The 21,742-nt window shown below is 40.9% G+C and overlaps 1 protein-coding gene across 1 annotated transcript in view; it reads left to right on the top strand.

Moving 5' to 3' along the window:
* Nucleotides 1-21,742, top strand: part of L3MBTL4 (L3MBTL histone methyl-lysine binding protein 4) — a 439,737-nt gene that overhangs the window by 121,683 nt on the left and 296,312 nt on the right. Inside the window, exon 5 of the mRNA XM_032875713.1 lies at nucleotides 18,220-18,311. Coding sequence (XP_032731604.1) covers nucleotides 18,220-18,311 — 92 coding nt within the window. The remainder of the gene's footprint in view (nucleotides 1-18,219; nucleotides 18,312-21,742) is intronic.

The following is a 21,742-nucleotide window of genomic DNA, read 5'->3' as shown; positions in this document are numbered from 1 at the left end:
GTTTGGTAGAATTCACCTGTGAAGCCATCTGGTCCTGGACTTTTGGGGGTTTTTTGGGGAGTTTTTTGATTACCGATCCAGTGTCATTGCTGGCAATCAGTTGGTCTGTTCAAATTCTCTATATCTTCCTGATTCAGTTTTGGGAGGTTATATGTTTCTAGAAATTTACCTATTTCTTTTAGGTTGTTAAATTTTTGGCATATAATGTTCTTATTTTTTCCCTTATAATTGTTTGTATTTTATGGTGTCAGTTGTTATTTCTCCTCTTTCATTTGTGACTTGTCTAAATTCTCTCTCCTTTTTTTAAAAAATTTTTTGATGAGTCTGGCTAAATGTTTGTCAATTTTGTTGATCTTTTAAATGAACCAGCTCCTGTTTTCATTGATCATTGATCTGTTCTATTGTTATTTGTTTGTTTTTAGTTTCTATTTAATTTATTTACGCTCTAATCTTTACTATTTCCATCCTTCTAATGGTTTTGGGTTTTTGCTTGTTCTTCTTTTTCTAGCTTCTTTAGGTATAAGGTTATATTGTTTATTTGAGATTTTTCTTGCTTCTTGAGGTAGGTCTGTATTGCTATAAACTTCCCTCTTAGAATGGCTTTTGTTTGATCCCAAAGATTTGGACCATTGCATTTTCATTTTCATTTGTCTCCATATATTTTTGATTTCCTCTTTGACTTCTTGGTTGACCCATTCATTGTTTAGTAGCAAGTTATTTAACCTCTGTGTATTTGTGCTCTTTCCTGATTTTTTCTTGTAGTTGATTTCTAGTTTCATATCATTTGGTCAGAACAGATGCATGGTATGACTTTGATCTTTTCGAATTTGTTGAGGTTTGTTTTGTGGCTGAATACGTGATCTGTTCTGGAGAATGTTCCACATGCACTTGAAACGAATGTGTATTCTGCTGTTTAGGATGGAATGTTCTGAATATATCTCTTAAATCCATCTCGTTCAATGTGTCCTTCAAAGCCACTGTTTGCTTGTTGATTTTCTGTGTGGATGATCTATCCATTGATGTAAGTGGGGGTGTTAAAGTTCCCTATTATTAATGACTATTACTGTATTATTATCACTTAGTTCCCTTATGTTGTTATTAACTGTTTTAAGTATTTGGGTGTTCCCATGTTGTGAGCCAAAAGTATTTGCAATTGTTATGTCTTGTTGGATTGTTGGGTTAATGATTATATAGTGTCCTTCTTTGTCTCTTGTGACAGTCTTTGGTTTAAACTCTATTTTGTCCAATATCAGTATTGTTACCCTTTCTTTTCACATCCATTTGCACGATAAATGCTTCTTCATCCCTTCACTTTCAGTTTGCATTTGTCTTTAGGTCTGAAATGAGTCTCCTATAGGCAGAATATAGATGGGTCTTTTTTTTTTTTTTAATCCATTCTACCACCCTGTGTATTTAGATTGGAGCATGTAATCCATTTATAGTCACATTAATATTAATAAATATGTATTTATTGCTACTTGGTTACTTGTTTTATGGTTGTTTTTGTAGTTTTTCTCTGTTCCTTTCTTCTCTTATACTCTTCTCTCATGATTAGATGGCTTTCTTTAGTGATACACTTGCATTATTTTCTGTTTGTTTTTTGCATCTGTTACTTGTTTTAGAATTGTGATTACCATTTGGTTTATGTGTAACATCATCTGCATATAACGGTTTATATTAAGCTGATGATGACTTAAGCTTGTGTCCATTCTTGACTCCTCTCCACATTTTAGGTATATCGTGTCATCCTTTACATCTTTTTGTTTTGTGAGTCCCTTTTTAAAAAAATTGTGTTATATTCATCACCATTATTAGTTTTTGATGTAGTGTTCCATGATTCGTTGTTTGTGTATAATGCCCAGTGCTCACGCAGTACATGCTCTGCTTAATACCATCACCAGGCTTACCCATCCGTCCACCCACCTCCCTTCTAAAACTTTCCATTTGTTTCCCAGAGTCCATAGTCTCTCATGGTTTGTCTCCCACTCCAATTTCTCCCCCTTCATTTTTCCTTTCTCTTAATGTCCTCCATGCTATTCCTTATGTTCCACAAATAAGAGAAACCATATGATAATTGACTTTCTCTGTTTGACTTATTTCACTTAGCATAATCTCCTCCATTACTATCCATGTTGAGCAAAAGTTGGGTATTCATCCTTTCTGATGATTGAGTAATATTCTATTGTGTATATGGACCACATCTTCTTTATCCATCCATCTGTTGAAGAACATCTTGGCCCTTTCCCACATTTTGGCACTTGTGGACATTGCTGCTGTGAACATGGGGTGCATATGGCCCTTGAATGATTTTTACAGATATTTTTACTGCTCTTTTTTCCCTACTTTCCTTATTCTTGCTTTGATCTTTCCTCCTCATTCAGAGAGGCCCCTTTAACATTTCTTGTAGGGCTGGTTAGTGGTCATGAATTTCTTTCCATTTTGTTTGTCTGGAAAACTCTCTCTATCTCCTATTCAGAATGAAAGACTTGCTGGATAAAATATTAGTGGCTGTGTATTTTTCCTTTTCAGCATTTTGAATATTATCATGGCAATTTCTTCTGAAAAATCCACTGATAGCTTTATATGGTTTCCCATGTATGAAATTGTTTTCTTTTCTCTTGTTGTTTTTAAAATTCTCCTTTTATCTCTACTTTTTGCCATTTTAATTGCTATAAACCTTTGTGTGAACTTCCTTGGGTTGATTTTGTTGGGGGATCTCTGTGCCTCTTGGATTTGGATTTCTGTTTCTTTCCCCAGATTTAATAAGTTTTCCACTATTATTTCCTCAAATAAGCTTTCTGTCCCTTTTTCTCTCTCTTCTTCCTCTGAGATTCTATAATGTAAATATTATTATGCTTGATGGTGTTGCTCTGTTCCCTAAATCTGTTTTCATTTTGCATAATTTTTTTCTCACCTGGTCAGCTTACTTTCCATTACTCTACTAGGTTGCTGATTATTTTCTGCTTTCTCTAGTCTATGATTTATTCCATCTAGTATATTTTAATTTTCATTTATTATGTTTGTCATTTCTGACCTTTTTAAATCTTTGTTAAGGGTCTCTCTGATGTCCTCTTTTCTCATGTCCAGTAGTTATCTTTATGATCATTACTTTAAATTCTCGATCAATCATATTACTTTTATCTGTTTCTCTTTCATGTGGGGCATATTTTTCTGTCTCCTCCTTTTGACTGACTCTCTGGTGTCTGTGTGTTAGGAAAATCAGCTATAATGCCTCCTCACGAAAGCAGTGACTTTAGGAGGAAGAGGTCCTTTCGTGCCTTGTGGTGTCTCCTCTCCTGTTCAATAGAACCTGGTGTTACGGGGTGTCAACTCTGTGTGTTGTGTGTGCTCTACTGTTGTGGCTGAGCTGTTTTTTCTATTGGTGCTGTCATCTGCAGTAGCTCTCTTTGCCTATTGTGGGCAGTGTTGGTCCCTATGTTGTTAGTGAGCCAGTCTGGGAATGCCTTGCCCTTAACTTGAATCAGACCGTGCATTTACCAGAGATGCAGTAGCACCAAAGGCAGGGCACTTGCTCTGTGTTGTCCCCTGTGAAGCTTTCGTTGGTAGGCAGGGACTGCAGTTAAACCAGCTCTCTGCTCCCAGCCCTTTGTGGAGTCTGCAGTCTGACTGGTGTGTGTGGTTATCTCTCCCCTTCCCTGGGGCAGGAGTCATTTTGAAGTGGCACTGGCTCTTGTTGAGGCTGCTTGCATACTGCCAGGCTTGTAGCCCAGTTTGGATGGACTCCAGGTGAGCGTACTGGAGGGAGCAGGACTGCAGAAATGTGTGGGGCTGGAGGTGCAGTGTTAGTGAGCTTTGTGCTGGCCCACGGGACTGATGCAGGCTGAGTCGAAGAGGGTGGATTTGCAGAAGTGTGAGGGAGGGCATGTGTGATTTTAACAAATTAGGTAGCAAGTGTCAGCACTACATTGGTTCCTGTAGGTGGTTGTGTGCTTATGTTGGGGAGTAGGGGAGGGAAATGGCACCCACCAGCTCCTTTGTTCCAGAAGTCTCCCAACAATCCCTGCTCTTCCAGCACAGGCTCAGAGATGAGTAAACACATTGTTCTTTATACCCCTGTTGTATTTTAAACTGTTGCTTCTATCCTGTATCCCCTCAGGGACATTTGTTTGTGCTGTCTTTTTAAAGGTGGGGACCCTGTTTCCTCTCGCCCTCTTCGCTTTTCCAGAGTTGAACCTGCTGCTTGTTAATGTTCCAGATTTTAAGTCCTGCTGGTTATAAGAACTCAAGAAATGTGGCTCTTCTGGTTTTCAAAGCCAAATGTTATGGGGATCTGTCTTCCCCATGGGGTCCCTCGGGTGAGAGTCTGTTTCTCTCCCCTCTCCATACCCATGGTGTCCCTCCCTCTTGAGGCCAGCCCTGCCCTCCTGTGGCCAGCCCTGCATTTGTTTAGCTCCCTACCAAGTCTTTGCCCTTTCTACCCTCTTCAGTGAGGCCTCTTCTCTACATGTGGCTATGGAGAGTCTGTTCTGCCAGTCTTTGGGTCCTTTTCTGGGTTATTTACACTGACGTGAATCTTATTTAGTTGTATTCATGGCATGAGGTGAGCTTAGGGTTCTCCTCCTCCACCTTCTTCCCTAGAGGCTCCCAAATTAATATTTAATTCAGTTCCAAAGTAGAATCCCAATAGGTTTTAATTTAAATTTGTTTAAATTATGTACTGAACTCCCCAAGATTCCAGTTGTATAGTAACAGGCAAGAATCTGTGGCACTGAATAGAGAAACCAGAAAGAGGTACGAGTATGTAATATATTACATAGAGGCTAATATACATGGTATATATGGGTAAATCAGCTCAGGAGAACAAAGCGTAGACTTTTTGACAGATTATGTGTGTCAAATTGGCCATCTGTCTATATAAAAATGAATTACAAATAGATTAAAGACTTAAATGTTTTTTTAAAAAAGGTTTTACAAGAATATTTTTAGAAGACTAAAATGAGTTCTCTTAGGAGTGAGGTAGAACTTGGTCAGGAGTGGAAACTATATTCTGTGACAGAAATGATAGACATGTCAAAATAAGTTTTTATTTAATCTGAAAATGTTGTTATTTCCCTCATTTTGGAGGATGTTTTCATTGGATATATTATCTTGCTTGACAGTTTTATGGCTTTCTTTGCTTTAAAGATGCCGTTCTGTTATGTTTTTACCAGCATTGTTTCTGAAGAAAAGTCATCATATTAAAATTACAGAGCCCCACCTGCTGCTAATATTGTCTACCCCTTTTCTCTGTTTTATTTTCTCCTTAATCCTACTGGCACCTGACACACTATCTGTTTTATTTATTTATCTTATCATCTGTTTTCACTCACTAGAATTGATGGTGGAAAAAGGAAGGGATTGTTTTTGTTTGTTTCATGCTATATTATGAGCTCCTAGCATATAGTGAGCATTCAATGAATATTCCTTGAATGAGAAATAGAAACAGAATGGATAGTGTCATCAAGACAGTGTTAATTTTCTTGTCCACTGTGTTCTCACAGCTCCTAGCTCACATCTCTGCAGTTGTGCTTTTCCTTGTTCCATAATAGTTACCTTGTTCCCTGCTAAGCTGCATGCTCCTTAAGGGCAAATACTATATTTTATTCATCTCTGAATCATTAGCACTTAACATCACAGGTTCGCTGTCATAGAAGATTCTGTTTATAGAATCAGTGAGCGTACTTGGTTCACCTTGGTTTTCTCTGTCTTACAAGGCTCCTCATGACCAGAATCTCAAGACTCTTTGAGCTTGTCACTTCTGAAGATTACTATTTCCTGTATACATGTCCATATGCATACCTATGAACCTTGTCCTCGTCACAGAGCCTGCTTCCAGTCTTCCTCCTGGTCATCTCCAGACTTCCTTGCACCAGGGTCCATTACTGGTTTTTTGGAAGTATTTATTTCCTCCCTCATTCATCTTGTTTCTCTTGTTGTCCTTTCTCATATCCTTTTCTGATTGTTTTCTTTGGTACATATCTTCAATGCTATCATTCCCTAGGATTCTGTTCTTGGTCCTATCTACTTTGTGCTCTGCACACATTCCCTGAGAATCTCCTCTGCTTTAACTCCTTATTCACTCATGGCCATTAAATCCAAGTTCCTAGTTCTGATTTTTCTCCTCAAAGATCTGTGTTTTTAATCCCTCCACATAGTCTGCTCTAAATTTCATTTAGACTCCTTTATATTTCAGAGATTTGTCATTTCTGAAAGTGTGTTCATGTTGCTCTCTGAGCCTATTCCTCTGAGTTTTGTCTTGCTTAGGGGCAGGCACATTCAAAGACTCCTGTCTCCTAAGCTTGAGATGTCAAAGTCCTCACTTTCCCATCTTAACAATTGTCCAGCTTTGTCATTTGCCTTTCAGATGTTCCTCGGAATTCTTTCTGCTCCTCTCAAACTCAGTCCTCCAAGCCAGAGCAGCTTTCTGACATCCAGACCTCATTAGCTCATGCCTTCTTGTTGAGATAGCCTTCTTTCTGGTGTCTTTGTTACCAGTTCTCCTCCTTGTTCAATCCCATCATCTGTACAACTTCCACCAGTAGTATCTTTTTGTTGTTGTTTTAAATTCAAACAAGTATAAAACCAACAATGGGCAGGGCAGAGGAGAAATAAGACCAAAACTTATGGCATGCTGTGCTGCTGAGCTTAAAAACATTCACTGGTTTCCCAGCATATATAGGCTAAGACTGAAAATCTTCACGTGGTGTTTTATTTTTTTTAAAGATTTTATTTATTTATTTGACAGACAGAGTGAGAGAAGGAACACAAGCAGGGGGAGTGGGAGAGGGAGAAGCAGGCCTCCCACCCAGCAGGGAGTCTGATGCGGGCCTCAATCCCAGGACGCTGGGATCATGACCCGAGGCGAAGGCAGACTCCCAATGACTGAGCCACCCAAGTGCCCAGAATCTTTCTTTTGCAAGAGAGATCACTCAAGCTTTCTCAAGTAATGGTCTCTACTATAAAAGTTGGGGGAGATCATGGAGACTCATGGAAGTGGGGACAAGACTGTGGGCAGAGTACCGATCCTGCCCCTGTCTTCAGGGCCATTGGTAGCTGGAGCCTGGTCCCACTCTAGAGCAATGGTTCCCAAACGTTAGCTGCATCAGAGTCCCTTCCAGGGCTTGTGAAAGCAGATTGCTTGGCCCAGCCCCAGAGTTTCTGATTTAGTAGATGTCGAAATTTTAATCGTTGCCCCAAATTTGTGTCACTGATGCTGCAGATCCAGGTACCACACTTTGAGAACATTTTTCCTTTAAGGCTAATGTCATGTCATCTGGAAAGTCTTCTTTGATTATATTAGTCAGAATTAGTTTTCTCTCTAATTTTCAGATTTTTGCGTATAATGTTAGAAGAGCAGTTCTTGGTGTATCCAAGTGACTCAGTTGGTTGAACATCTGACTCTTGGTTTCATCTTGAGGTCGTGAGATGGAACCCCCACATCAGGCTTCACAGCTTGAGATTCTCTCTCTCTTTCCCTCTCCCTTTGCCCATCCCCTGCGCTCTCTCTCTCAAATCTGTTTTTTAAAAATGATTTTATGTATTTGAAAGAGAGAGAGAGGGGGCGAGCGAGCACATGAGCACGGGAGGGGGATAGGCAGAGGGACAAGCATCCTTCCCACTAGATGGGGATTCCCAATGCAGGGCTTGAGCCCAGGATCCTGAGATCATGACTTGAACCAAAGTCAGATACTTAATTGACTGAGCCACCCAGGCCCACAATAAATAAATAAATCTTTTTTTTTTTTTTAAAGCAGTAGTTCTCAAACTTTATCCTGTATCAGAATCACTTAGAGGGACTGTTAAAACACAAGTTGATGGTCTCACTTCCAGTTTCTGAAACATTAAGTCTCCAGAACTTGCATTTCTGACAAGTTTCCAAGGGACACTCAAACTTGGAAAAAACACAGTATTCGAATAACTTGCTTACACACCTCTCTTCTCTGCAAAACTCAGATTTCCCATGTTCGTTCCTTACATTGTACTTCTGGCCACTTTCTGCAACACCTGAACACAAGCTCCGGCCATCCATGTGCACTGGAGAAACTGTTGATTTACCAGATCTTGAATCTAAAATGCTCTTCAAGATCACATCCTCAGAATCTCTATGTCTCCTCATACTTTCATTTCTGGAGAAGCTTTAAAAAATACTTATGTACTGTATTTTAGCTTTTCTATTCCTTCTTGTTCTGTGTCTATTGTTTTCAACCTTCCTCTGCCTCCCGGGCCAGCTCGGGCCCCTTAGACATGTTACCTCATGTTCACATATTCTCTAGTCCTCTTGGCCATCTCCCCCCTCATCTGCTCCCAGCTGGACTCAAACGTAACCATCTGCTCCTGCTCCCAGACTGCCAAGAGCTGATGGAGAAGGGCCTCTGATGCTGTCACCCCTGTGCAGAATCACCAGTTTAAGAGAGTGGGACTCTTAGGACTGCTCTGGGTTCCTTCCATGTGGTCCTGTTTGAATTTCTGCCATGCTTCCTTGCCCCATTAGTTCCTTGACTCCCAGCAGATGCCCTCCTACCTCATGAAGTCTCGAGATAAGGAGTGATGTCCCTCCATTGTCTTCCTTTGCACCCTGCAAGTCCTCTCTTTGATTCTCATTCATCATCCATCTTTTCATTTAAGGGTCCTTGTGGAAATGCTTCTCTTTCTGCCTCTCTTCACTACTCCTTATCCCCTTTCCTCTAAGAGCCACACTTCTCTCAGTTCATTTCCCTCAGCTCAGGAATGGAAATATTCTCTTCTCCCTAGAGTCCTGAAAAAAGAGGAATTTCTTTCTCATGAATGTTGCTCCCCCTCTGGCTCTCTGATGACTTATCTCTTCCCCTTCATTTGCAAACCTCTCCAGGCATAGCCCCTACTTGTGGCTTTCACCAGGCCTCCTTTTCACACTTTGGCCCCTTGAGTTTGATCTCTGCTCGCATCCTTCCACTGACATCTCTCCCCATGACATCACAGCAACACTGTGGCTGCCAAGCCCGGTAGTTTCTTCTCCCTGCTTAGTCATAATTGACCTTCTCCAACATTTGATGGTGCTGATCTTCAGCCCTCAGGAAACCCTCTCTCGCCCCTCCTCCCAGCTCTTGTATGGCTCCTTGTGCCCCTTCCAACTCTGAGTAGTCCGTGTGCTTTCCCTGTGCCTCACTTACCTCTGCCACGGACATTCACGTTCTGTCCTTGCGTTTTTCTTGGGATTTCTTCCATTGTTGCCTCTTTCTGAAAAATTTGGAACTACCTTTTCTTGGATTTATATACCAAGATTATTCTAGCTACCTAAAATTCAACATCTCTGAAAATAATCCCACATTTTCCACAACACCTAGTCTCCCTCAACTTGCGAATCTCTTTCTCGGAGCCCAGGACTGAACCTCAGGATCATCTCCGCCTTCTTCCTATACCATCCCACTCCAGGCACTTGTTTGCTGTGGCCTGTTAGTTTCATTTCTGCATTGCCCCTTGATTCTGTCCCCACCTTTTCTTTAGGGAACATCCACACTCTCTCTTGCCAAATCTGTTGCATTGTCATTGTCAGTCTGTGGCCTTCGTCCTCACATCTGCTTTAACCTTACCTAGCCTTGCTTAGTGCATTCTGATGATACCACTCAGCGTGCAGAAGTCTCGGATGCTTCTCTAAACCACAAGAATAACGATCGGGCTCCTTAGGCACACTCTCAGGAACTTTCCTGATTGCGTTTTTGCCTCCTTGCCATTCGGCAGCCCAGCCTCCTGTCCCTGTGCCCCCGTGAGCTTTACATTCATGCCCAGCAGACCCTGACGTCTGCAGCAGCAGCTCCTGCTTGCCGGCATCTCTTGCTTCGCTCCCGCGGCTCCTCCTTGGATTGCCTGCTCAGTTTCTGTTCGTCTCAGAAAGCAGTGGTCTCCAGGAAGCTTTCCCTGGTCGTCATTCATCCTCCTTCACTTTGTTCCCAGACACATTGTTTGGGTTCCCTCCCCAGTGCCGATTAGAACGCCGGTCTTCTTGTTTATTCACCAAAATGAGTCTTGCCATGTGCCAGGTTGGGCGTGACATTTGTCTGTCTGCATGTGTGTCTCCCCAACACGAGTAAATGCCATGTGAGGACAGGAGTCAAGCTCCTTGTGCATCTCCCAGCACTTGGTACCTGCTTGGTCTGGGAGAGGAGCAGTAAGTGATTCCCGAGTTCAATTGTACTGACACGAGAAGCGGCCTGAATGTGCAAGTGAAAAATGTTTTAGCAGAGCATGGACACGTGACACGGCGGAGTTATTATTAAAGTGTGGGTGCTTGGGAAGTGTGGATATCTTCAGGGAGCTCCTGCTTCCAAGGTTGGTACTCAGCAGTGATAAGCCGCTAACACTGGGAAAACTGTATCATTCCATTGGTGCCACAAAAGAAGGCATTATTTACATCCGTGTGTAATAAGATGGGTGAGTTGCTACTGAGAGCTGTTTTTCTCACATATCCTAAGTTGTCACCTGACGGAGCTGTATGTGGCACATCTTTTGAAATGAGGTTGGAATATTGGCATGAAGGGTTGTGTTTATGGCTGTTGAAATTAAAAAGGTATTGCTCTGCCACAGGGGCCTTAGAATTTACATGGTTCTAGCCTTAAACATGATAATTCATTCATTCTTTACCCCCTGCCATTTTTAATTTTAGTTCAGAGAATTACTAACAAATGTGCAGTTTCCTAGAACTGGATGTTCCCACTGCCCAAGTGAGGGGTTCCTCTCTCAGCGGTTTTTTAGTCTGTGATCCCTGAGGGGGACTCAGGGGAGGCTAAGCAGGCAGAGTGGGGAGCAGACCCCAGTGGAGTTTCTAATCCCGGGGTCCCTAAGAGGAGGAAGATTGGGTTCTGCTAAAGAGAAATTTAAAGTTTGGGAAAAATCACACTGTTATAGGACAACTAGGGATTCTTTCCATATTTAAATAGCATGTTGTGGTTTATGGGTGATGGATTATAATAAGAGTTGAGAACAGAAACTCAAACACATGGATGGAAGAGTACTCATCTGAAGAATTTACAGACAAAGTAAAGGCTTTTTAAAAATTGATTTTAAAGTAAACTCAATTATTCAGAATTCCAGATATGAAATGATAAAAGAGGAGACAGCTGTGGTTTATGAATTGAAAAATACTCTCAAGATTAAGGGTATCCAATCTGGGATATATCATACTCCATGCACGAGCCCCTTTTATAAAAGGGTGATATTGCTGCTGATCCTGTTAGAGGTTATGAGCATTTTAGGAAAGGAATACTTCCAAGAGCTAGAACTCTGGTGTGTCAGTGAGCTGCTCCCTGCAGGGACATGGCCTGGCTCAGTGGAGTGTACCCATGCATGCGTGAATGCCATATGCACACACCATTCGGAAGATGAGTCACTGCACCAGCCTTCAACTTGTCCACGCACTGACCCTGCCTTCCCTTGACTTGCGACTTTGGTTCTGCTTAGCTCCGTTGTTTTGTCACCCTGTTAGAATTGTTTTTCTCAGCAGTTGAGCCTCCTGTTTCACTGTCCAAAGTTGAATCCTCTCTCCCAGCGCTGTGCTGCCTGGACCACTATTTCTGGAGCTGACCCCCCACAGTGAATGGTCTGGTGACGGCTTTGGCTGGGCTCAGTACGGTTCTTCTCATCTGCGCCTTCTTGTTGATCGTTCCGATGGGCTTGTACCTGGGGTTGCAGGCAAGAAAAATGATAGTGGTCAGTGGAGGAGGACACTGGTTCATGGCCATGATTTAAAAAAAAAAAAAAAAAGCCCAGGTTGTGGGGACGGTGGGGAGGGTGCTTGCTGTGGAAGTGTGACATGTATGCTTTGACTTCAACTCCTGTGAAATTTTTTCAGTTTTTTTCCCTGTGTTCTTTGCTTTCAACTTTTAGCTTTTGCTCTTGCTAATCTGATGAATAAGCCAACAAACCTCAAGGTGTGTGTAGAACAACAAAGCGAAATTCAATGAGGTGGTAAAGCGTGGATGTGTATCTTGGCAGGCACAAATTGCTGCTTGTTGTGGAGGAACTGCTGCGGTTTCTGCCCATCTGCCAATGTGGCTGAGGCCACGTCAGCTGGATGCCACAGGTTTACATATAAGTTGAGGGATCTTTTTTGCTGTATAAGAAAGGAAACCCACACTCCACAGCATCACCTAACGCTGCCCAGAGAAAGAGAGGTGGCCTGACTTATTTCCCATACAAGGCAAGGGGTCGTGTTGTGTTGTTGTTTTGTAAAAGCCACATCCACTCCCTTCTGTAGGTGAATGGCTCTGCCATGGTGTCTTGGCCACCGTGCACGTATGCAGCTGATCAGGTAGACAAGGCTTACCATGCAGATGACCTCAGTCTGACAGTCTGCCCTGTGATCCTCCGGGCACAGGAGAGCACAGGAGGCTCTCAAGGAGCTGCTCCAAGAAAGCCAGCCCCCGGAGGCCGTCATGATAGTTCCTTGTGTTCCCCTCTGCTCCCCGCCGGAGTTCCAGTGAGGCCTGAGTCCTTCTGCATCACCTGTCCTCACGGTCTGCCTTCAGGCTGTTCAAGTGCAGAAGGGCAGCATGGAATGGGCTCCTCAGGAACAGGGCATCTGAGCCATCCATGTGGCAGTATCTAGACAATTCATCTCAGGGTCACCCTGTGCAGGGACATGGAAGCTGGCTCCTGTGGCTGCTTTTGCTTTTTGCTGGCCATGTCAGTCATAAACTGTCTGAATATTAAAAAGATGCCTGGTTCTTTATTGACCAGATCTGTCAGCCTCTGTCTTGCATTGCTTGACAGATCTCACCACCTTAACCCAACCACCTTCATTTCTTTGTTTTCTTATGGTTTTATATTCATGTGCAAACACATCCATTCTGGTGTGGAAGTGCATATCAACTGTGCCTTAATCATGCTTAATCTAATATTTGCAAAAGTTATACTGTGGGGCCCTCATCACCATAATTTACTTGATCTCTGTTGTTGGATATTTGATTTTTTCCAACTGCGTACTGTTGTAGAGACTGTATGTATTCCTTTTGCATTTTTTTTTTTTAGAATATAATGTTAAAGTTGGGACAAGTTGATCAATAAGTATTAGCACCTTATTTTTTGGTTATAAACACAGGAATACTTGCTTCACATATATTGAATTTTCTACATATTGAAGGTTTGCGGGAACCCTGTGTCAAGCAAATCTTTTGGTGCTGTTTCTCCTGCAGCATCTGCTCACTTTGTCTCAGTGTCTTATCTAATAGTCTCACAGTATTTTAAACTTTTTCATTATCACTATATTTGTTATAGCATTCTGTGATCAGTGGTCTTCAAGGTACTTTTATAAATGTTTTGGGGTGCCATGAGCTGTAACCCTCTAAGATGGTGAACTTCATCGATGAATGTTGTGTGTGCTCTGATTACTCCACCTGCCAGCTGTTTCCATCTCTCATTCTCTTCTTGGGCCTTTCTATTCCCTGAGGCACGACAATATTGGAATTAGGGCAATTAATAACCCGACCACGACCTCTAAGCGTTCAAGTGAAAGGAAGAGTCATTCATTGTTGTCTTACTTTAAGACATGGCCACAGCCACCCCAGCCTTCAGCAGCCCCTGCCTTGATCAGTCAGTAGCCGCAGCAGCGAGGCAAGACCCTCCACTAGCCAAAAGATTATGACTCACTGGAAGCTAGGATGACAGCGTTTTCTTAATCAATACAATATATATATTTTTAAAGATTTTATTTATTTGAGGGAGAGAGAGAGAGTGAATGAGAGAGAGAGGTAAGGAGAATCTGAAGAAGACTGCACTGAGCACAGCCCCACACGGGGCTTGATCCCGCAACTGCGAGATCATGAGCTGAGCTGAAACCAAGAGTTTAAGCTTAACTGACTGAGCCACCCAGGCTCCCCATCAATAAAATACTTTTAAACCAAGTTATGTATGTTGTTTTTTAGGACACAACATACTTAAAAGGCTATAGTATAGTATAAACATAATTTTTATATGCACTGGGAAGCCAGAACATTCATTTGACTTGCTTTGTTGCAATATTTCCCTGATTATGGTGGTTTGGACCTGAACCTGCCGTATCTCTGAGGAATGCATATATGCATTGTCAACATGACTTCCCAAGTTTGAGTCCAATTTACACAGCCTCCATGAATGAGTGAGCTTGTTAATTACCCTGCAGACTTAATTTATGGTGTTTTGACCTTAAAAGTTATTAATTTAATAGGCATTTCTGCTACATTTTCACCACGTATGCCAAAGTGAGACAGTATTGTATAATGGGAATGCACGGGTTAGAAATTTTGTTTGAATCCAGATTTTTCCAGATGTGTGACCTCTGTAAGCCTGTTTCCTATAATTTTAAAATGAGGCTACAAATCTGATATTTACTTTTGTAAAGAATAAATGGAAACTATACTTTCAATCATACACACTTACATCATGTACACGCATGCATGTACACACACACACACACACACACACACACATACACCCTGTAATTTGGCACCTGGCATATAAGAGGTGCATATTATGTGAAGGTGCATATTATGTGACAGGTCATGTATAATCAAATATATGTTGTATGTGTGGCAGAAGAGTAATAATTGAAAGGTTTTGCTGTAGCCACTGTGTATAATGAAAAGAAGTGGAATTTAAGGTTTACAAACCTGTGTGCCTATCTAATACTCTGTGAAATGAATGTCGTATCTGTAGAACATTCAAGAAAATTACATAAAAAATAGAGAATTCAGTGCCTGAAGCAGTGCTGTTCGTAACTGGTTCCTTCTTTTCAGGAAACTGAGCAATGAGTTGGTCAAAATAGATTATCTTTGAATTCATTTTAAAAGCCAGAATTATTATCTCACCTGCCTGCCTTCCCTTTAATTCATTAAATAAATATTTATGGCCAAGCATGGTTGTAGCTCCAAGGTACAGTCATAGACAAGATCAACGAGATCCTTTGTTTTTAGGAGTTTACATCACAATTCTAAATAAACAAACTGGTTCCTTTCAGCTGGCATGAGTCCTCCTAGAGTCGGTGATGACTCCAGGCCTGTGTGTGGCCCCAGGAGCAGATGAATGTGGTATTTCCTTGTCTCACTGGCCGGTACCATGTTGTTGACTAGTCCTCTTGCTTTACAGAAATACTGAATTCATGGAAAGTTGATATTTTTGATACCCTGTTTTCTTTTTCTGACAAAACTTCAAAGGGTTATTATAGACTTATGTGATCATAAGAGATGATCATAGATATGATTTACTTCTGGTGAAATGATGATATATAACAATGGGAAATATGATTAAATTGAGAAATTATACACAATCTTTTTAAGAACACAGATGTTGTAGAAAATGAGGTATCTATATTTGCTTTAGAGACAACACTGCCATAATGTTTTTTTGTAAAGCATATAATTGTAATGTAGTAAAATGCTTCTGTGAAAATAGGGATGTTGAATAATCTTACTAGTGAATCTTCAGGGTTTGTCAAATTGTTTTCTCTATTTAAAAAAATAAAATATCTCATATTGTGGTACAAATGGCAGTAAATATGTAAGTGCTATAATGGTTGAAAAGACTGTAAGCTCCTTGATGGAAATCACACTATGATGTCTCATTATTTTCAAACAAAGCAAGAAAAGCCATTGATGACAATTCTGTTAGCTTTATTTGATGATTAAAGTGTTTTTCAATACACTTTAGTATTTCTTAGCAAGAATATGCTAGTATGTTGTGATTGATAAATAGTAAACATTAATGTATATACTGTTTTTAAACTCTAAATTGATATGATTTCTCTTTATAATCTGAGCTTAAGTTACTCCCTTTTGGTCAATTATATATACATGTATATCAAAGGATAAATAGTATATATCATTTGTTTATTTTTCATCTACTGGATCAGGGACTGGGTTATATTTCTATTTCAATGGGCAACACACTTCTTGTCACATTAAATCACATCAAATATTTTTAAAATGATTAGAAGTCTACATGAATTCTTTCTGTACAATTTTACGGATTTTTATGTTTGTCACTGCATCAGGTTGCTTTATTGTCTTGAGAGGTTTCAAACGTTTGACTTAGAGGTGCATCTTACTGCCTGTCACTACCATTGCTTATGCAGGTCTGACCTTTTACCGTCTGTCCCTTCTTCAGGAACGTTCTACAGCATGATAAATGTTAAAACTCATATAGTGCTTTTTGGCCATTCTTCTCCAGGGTGTGTGCATATGAGAGTGTGTGTGTGTGTGTGTGTGTGTGTACATGTATGGTACTAATACTTGTAGAGAATCTTGAAATAGTAGAAAGTAGCAAACAAAGAATATTTACATTGATCCTACTACCCACATAGAGCCACTATTCATATTTTGCTGTTCCTCTTCAGGTGCTTTTCTATGCATGTGTGTTGTATGTGTGGACAAGTGCCTTGCACAAAGAAGGTGCTTTATAAATGTGTTGAATAAACAAATATCTCAGTATATGTAAAAAATTACATTTTAAAACTTAGGATAATATAATTTGTTTTATGATCTTTACATTGATTTTACTTAACCTAGAAAATTTCCAAGATATTTTGTTACTTAAAAAATAGTTTTCAGGGGCGCCTGGGTGGCTCAGTGGCTTAAAGCCTCTGCCTTTGGCTCAGGTCCTGATCCCAGGGTCCTGGGATCGAGCCCCGCATTGGGCTCTCTGCTCAGCAGGGAGCCTGCTGTCTCCTCTCTCTCTCTGCCTGCCTCTCTACCTACTCGTAATCTCTGTCTGTCAAATAAATAAATAAAATCGTTAAAAAATAGCTTTCAGTAACTTCAAAATCATATGTATATATGTGCCTATGTATATATGTACATGTGTTATAGTCTTTTTGACCTTTCTCTCATATTATTATTATTTTGTGTATTTGTCGTAATAATGTTTTGATGTATATTTTTACTATCTACTTTTATCATGACTAAGTAACTTAGCATGTTAATCCTAGAGGGGAAATTACTGGGATATCAAAGTATAAACTTAAAACAGTTATCAGTCCTTTTCAGATTTTTATTATTTAAAAATGATATTTTTATTGAATTACAAAGGATAGCTATTGATTTAGAAAATTTGGAAAGCAGAAAGATAAAGTGCAGAGAAAATTGGGAAGAAGCCATAATCCTGGCAGCTAAAGATGACTTCACTTAAGATTTTCATTTATGTAATTTTAGTCTTTCATATTTCAATTACATCTTTTACCAAAAAGGATCATTTTGTTTTCTAAACTGTTGTCTTTTTCCCCACTGGTAGTGTATCATTTACATAGTCTTTCTCTGCCATTAATCTTCTATAATGTAATTTTACAGCTTATTATTAAAGTGACATGTCTGTATAATGTATTTAATTAACCCTCTTTGTAGACCAGTAGTTTGTTTCCAACGTTTCATTATTATGAGGAGTTCTAGGATAGAAACCCTTGTGTGCATTCACTGTAATCGCATTAAGACAGATTCCTGGAAACAGAATAGCTGGTTCAAAATTATATATGAAAAATTTTTAAGGCTTTTGACATATATTTCCACATTGCCTTCCAACAAGTTGTACCACTTGATGTTCATCCCAAAAAGAGGTATGAAAGCAAAAGGAGATTATATGGATATTTGCAGGTCATTCACCTTAAAATGAACAAGGGCACGGATTGCATGGAGCACTGGGTGTGGTGCAAAAACAATGAATACTGTTACGCTGAAAAGAAATAAAAAATTAAAAAATGAACCAAGTCATGTTTTAGTACCTGTTTACTCTTCTTTGAGAGGAGTAAGAAACTACCCATTTTTTAAAAGATTTTATTTATTTATTTGATAGAGACACAGTGAGAAGGGGAACACAAGCAGGGGAGCAGCAGGAGAGGGAGAAGCAGGCTTCCCGCTAAGCAGGGATACCGATGTGGGGCTCCATCCCAGGACCCTGGAATCATGACCTGAGCTGAAGGCAGACACTTAATGACTGAGCCACCCAGGTGCCCCAAAACTACCCATTTTAAGTGTTTATCAGTGGTCTTCTTGGGGAAGGGGATATAGTCATAGACTTGTTCTAAAACAGGAGAAGCTGCATATGGGCTGGTTAGATGATTTTACTAAATGCTCATGGAAAGTGAGAGAGAAAGTTTTTATTAGTTGCTAGTTCTCCTGATTACCTATTTGACGAATCAGCCTGCTTGTTGTGTTTATCTTCAGTTAGATACTATTTTTCTGTCCCTAACTGCTTCAAGAAAAGTCACTGTGTTTTCTTTTCCAGTCCCTTCAATGGCTACACAGGAAGCATGGTCGTGGGAGCAGTACTTGACAGAACAGAAGGCTATAGCTGCACCAGTTGAACTGTTTTCCAAGGTGAATCATTAACAGTCTTATGTTTTGGCAAGGAATGGGCACTTAAGAGAAATAATCAAAAGGAAATCATTTGCCTACACAGAACACTCAACTGATTTCATTTGTAGGTTTCACTGGAAAGTAACATAACAAAGGTAATGGAAGCCTTAGTGATTCAGAATGTGTCCTCCGGAAACCCAGTGCTACTCCCTTCTAGCTCTGACCTTGGGCAAGTCATTCAGTCTCCTCATCTGTAATGTAAGGAAATTACCATACCTACCTCATGGGGTTGTTGGAGGATGAAATCAGTTGTTACACCTCAAGGGCATTGAATGCTATGGGCACATAATCTTTCTTTGTATTAGCAGATATTACTTGCACAGGACCACCCAAGGATCAGGTTTGAGGGGTCTGTTTTGATGTGCTGCGTGGAAGTGGTCGGTCAGGCAACATGTTGGAGGAGATAGTGAAACCCCATGTTCTGCCTGATTCTAACAATGTCCAGAGCAGCCTGTGTGGGCTTGCTTGACCAAGTGACTGTTGGCATAGGGGTGGGGAGAGGTTTCACTTGAGGGGAATCATCTTTACCCAAGGTACCAAATCTCCTGCTACCCTTTCTATTCTTCTTGGTTTGTGTTTTCAGCATTTCAGGGGAATTTATATTAAAAAAATCGCATCAGATTTCATCATTATATTGCATTTTAACCAGCGGCGAGAAAGTAATGCTTTTTATTTGCTTTACTTTTCATGACATTCTGTTGAGTTACATCTAGTACTTTTTATTATGCAAAAGGGCTAGCAATATTTTAAAAGATTTAATTATTTATTTTAGAGCGAGAGAAAGAGTGCAGCTGGGAGGAGCAGAAGGAGAGGGAGAGAGAATCTCAGGCAGACTACCCACTGAGCGCAGAATCTGATACTCGGCTCCATCTCATGACCTTGAGATCAGGACCCTGAGATCAGGACCTGAGCTGAAACCAAGAATCAGGCGCTCACCTGACTGAGCCACCCAGATGCCCCAAAAGGGCTAACAATTTTATTCCTGGCCATGGGAAGAGAATGGGGGAAGAAGTAATGTTAATAGGGAAAGAAAGAGTAACCAAATGCTGGCAGCTCCCTTTTAAGAAATACTAAATATTTCGTACTCAACCCAGTCTTCACATCGAATGGCTTTCTGGAGCTTTGGAAAACCCATGTGTATGGGTATTCCCGAAACCTGCTAAATTAGAACCTCAGCGACTGGGGCCTGGCGCCCTGGAGCTTGAGAACCTCCTTGGGCTTCTGTGTGCAGGATGGAGGTCCGAGGTGGTAGTAGCTTGTAGGAACTGTGCAGTGCCTGCTGACTCCTGATGAGACTGTCACTTGATGAGAATTAGGGTTCAAGGTCCCTAGGGAAGGGGTATCTTCTTCTCTTTCATGTTTCCTCACAGTCTCTGTTCTTAGTGTACTCATTATCAGTCAATGTTGAATGACTTCTGGGTAAACTCTTCATTTTTGAGCATGGAAGTTTCTTAAAGAGAGTTGGCTCTGACTGGAGCAATCCAGGGCAACCTGTATTTACACTTTCTCTCCATCCTTGGGCCCATCTTGTGCCCATGCTGTGTGGTCACTGCAGGACAGAGGGTAGAGTGGGCTGGCCCCAAACCCAGCTAAGGCCTGTCAGAAGCTGTGACCCCCAAGGGCACATGTAGTCCATCCAGGCCCATGGTGTGAGGTTCACTGCAGGACATTGACCAGGCTTGTGACCCAATGGCTGGGCATGGATGGGTACCGTAGGGTCTCAAGGCAACCAAGGACCACAAAAATGTAAGACCAGTCAGTGATTGAAGTCAGGATTTCCATGTAGCAGTATTGGCCATGAATGATTCAGGGTCTTAGGAATCAGACCCCCGTGGATCACCTGGCTGGGGTCCTCTCTTCCTTCCACTGAGAATTGAACCACTTTTTAGTGTGTTTGGCTGAAATGGGCCTTTGTTTCCAGAGCAAGGCAGGTTTGGGCTGATGACAGAGAGCCATTAGATTCTGGCCAGTGCCTGCATTTCTCCCTCAGCTCAGCTAGTGAGTGGATTAACGCTATTTCTTGGTTTCTCCTTCAGGACAATTCAAGGTCCAACAGCTAGTGCAAGAACACCTACAGAACAGAAAATTTCTTCCCTAGATTTTCCCTTGTGACTGAGTAATAAATAAAAAAACCACCAAGGGGCAAATGTGAGATTTCTGTTCCTGAAATAAATCCCTACATTAGGAATTGCTTAATAGTAGGTTATGGGTCATAGAACTTTCTCCCTTGACTTTCTAGAGATCTGATAAGAGAGGTACTGGTGAGCGCTAAGTGAGGGGAAACATGGCATTGTGAAGGCAGGGGTGGGTTCCCTTTAGAGGGTATAAGTGAATCTGTGACTCTGTCCACAGAGGAGAGATGAGTAATGAGCAGGGAATGCAGTCTGAGGATTCCTTGGCTCATCATGTGACTTTAAAATATGACTTTCTCAACCTTGTGGACTCTAATTTTGGTCAACTCTGAAACTGACCATAGAGTATGAGCACATGAGAAAGTGGACATGTCTGACCTGTAGGCATGGCTTTGTCTTCACTCAGAATTTAACAGTCAAGCTACTCAACGTTTTTGAGGCTCCATCTCTACAAAGCTCCATGTAAGATGTAGACTGAGACACTAAGGGGTTTATGACATGGTTGCTTAAAATCCTGCCATCTATTGGGATAGAAGATATGCCTGAAAACGTGACAGTGGTATGAGGTAGAATGTTCTTGTCAGTCGAATGTGCATGTAATGAGCTGGGTGTCCTGAGGAGAGGCAGCATCTCCTCCAGGCCTTATTGAGGAGGAAGAAGCTTACCAGTTACTAGGTCTGATTTGTCCTGATGACTGAAGATGCTGTGTTCAAATAACAGTGTTACTCTGACTGGACATTTATATTTTGAGATGAAGTGACATGGTTTATAATTGAAAATAGCTTTCAGTAGAATAAAAAAGGCAAATGGGTCAGGCCCGTCTTCTGAGAAAGATGATCAGATTGAACTCAGTTTTGGAGTAACATTGTGTTCTTGACTCTTCCTGTCCATTTTAAATGTGTAAATATTTTAATAATGGTGTTCAGGTCAGCCTGCCGAGATGGAACTTTTCAGGACACCGAAATGTTGAAAATAAAATGAAACTGTTTGCATGTCCTGATTGGAAAACTATTAAAAATATATCAACTATTGCTTTACTTTTAATATGTCATTTCCATTCTAACATTCAAGTTTTAGACGGTGTACCAGTGACACACACATACACACACACACGATCAGTTCCGTCATGCAAATCAGACACGTATTCTATGAAGAAAATGTATGTGTGTATTTTAAGAGTATGCTTATTTTATTTGCACATAAGATTTTTGCATATCTATAGGCCTATTTTGAATTTCTTTTTGTACAAGACAAAGTAAA

This window comes from Lontra canadensis, unplaced genomic scaffold (genome assembly GCF_010015895.1).
Source record: "Lontra canadensis isolate GAN:19392208 unplaced genomic scaffold, GSC_riverotter_1.0 scaffold57, whole genome shotgun sequence".
Classification (NCBI taxonomy): Eukaryota; Metazoa; Chordata; class Mammalia; order Carnivora; family Mustelidae; genus Lontra; species Lontra canadensis.
This window is presented reverse-complemented; position numbering and strand designations above follow the sequence as displayed.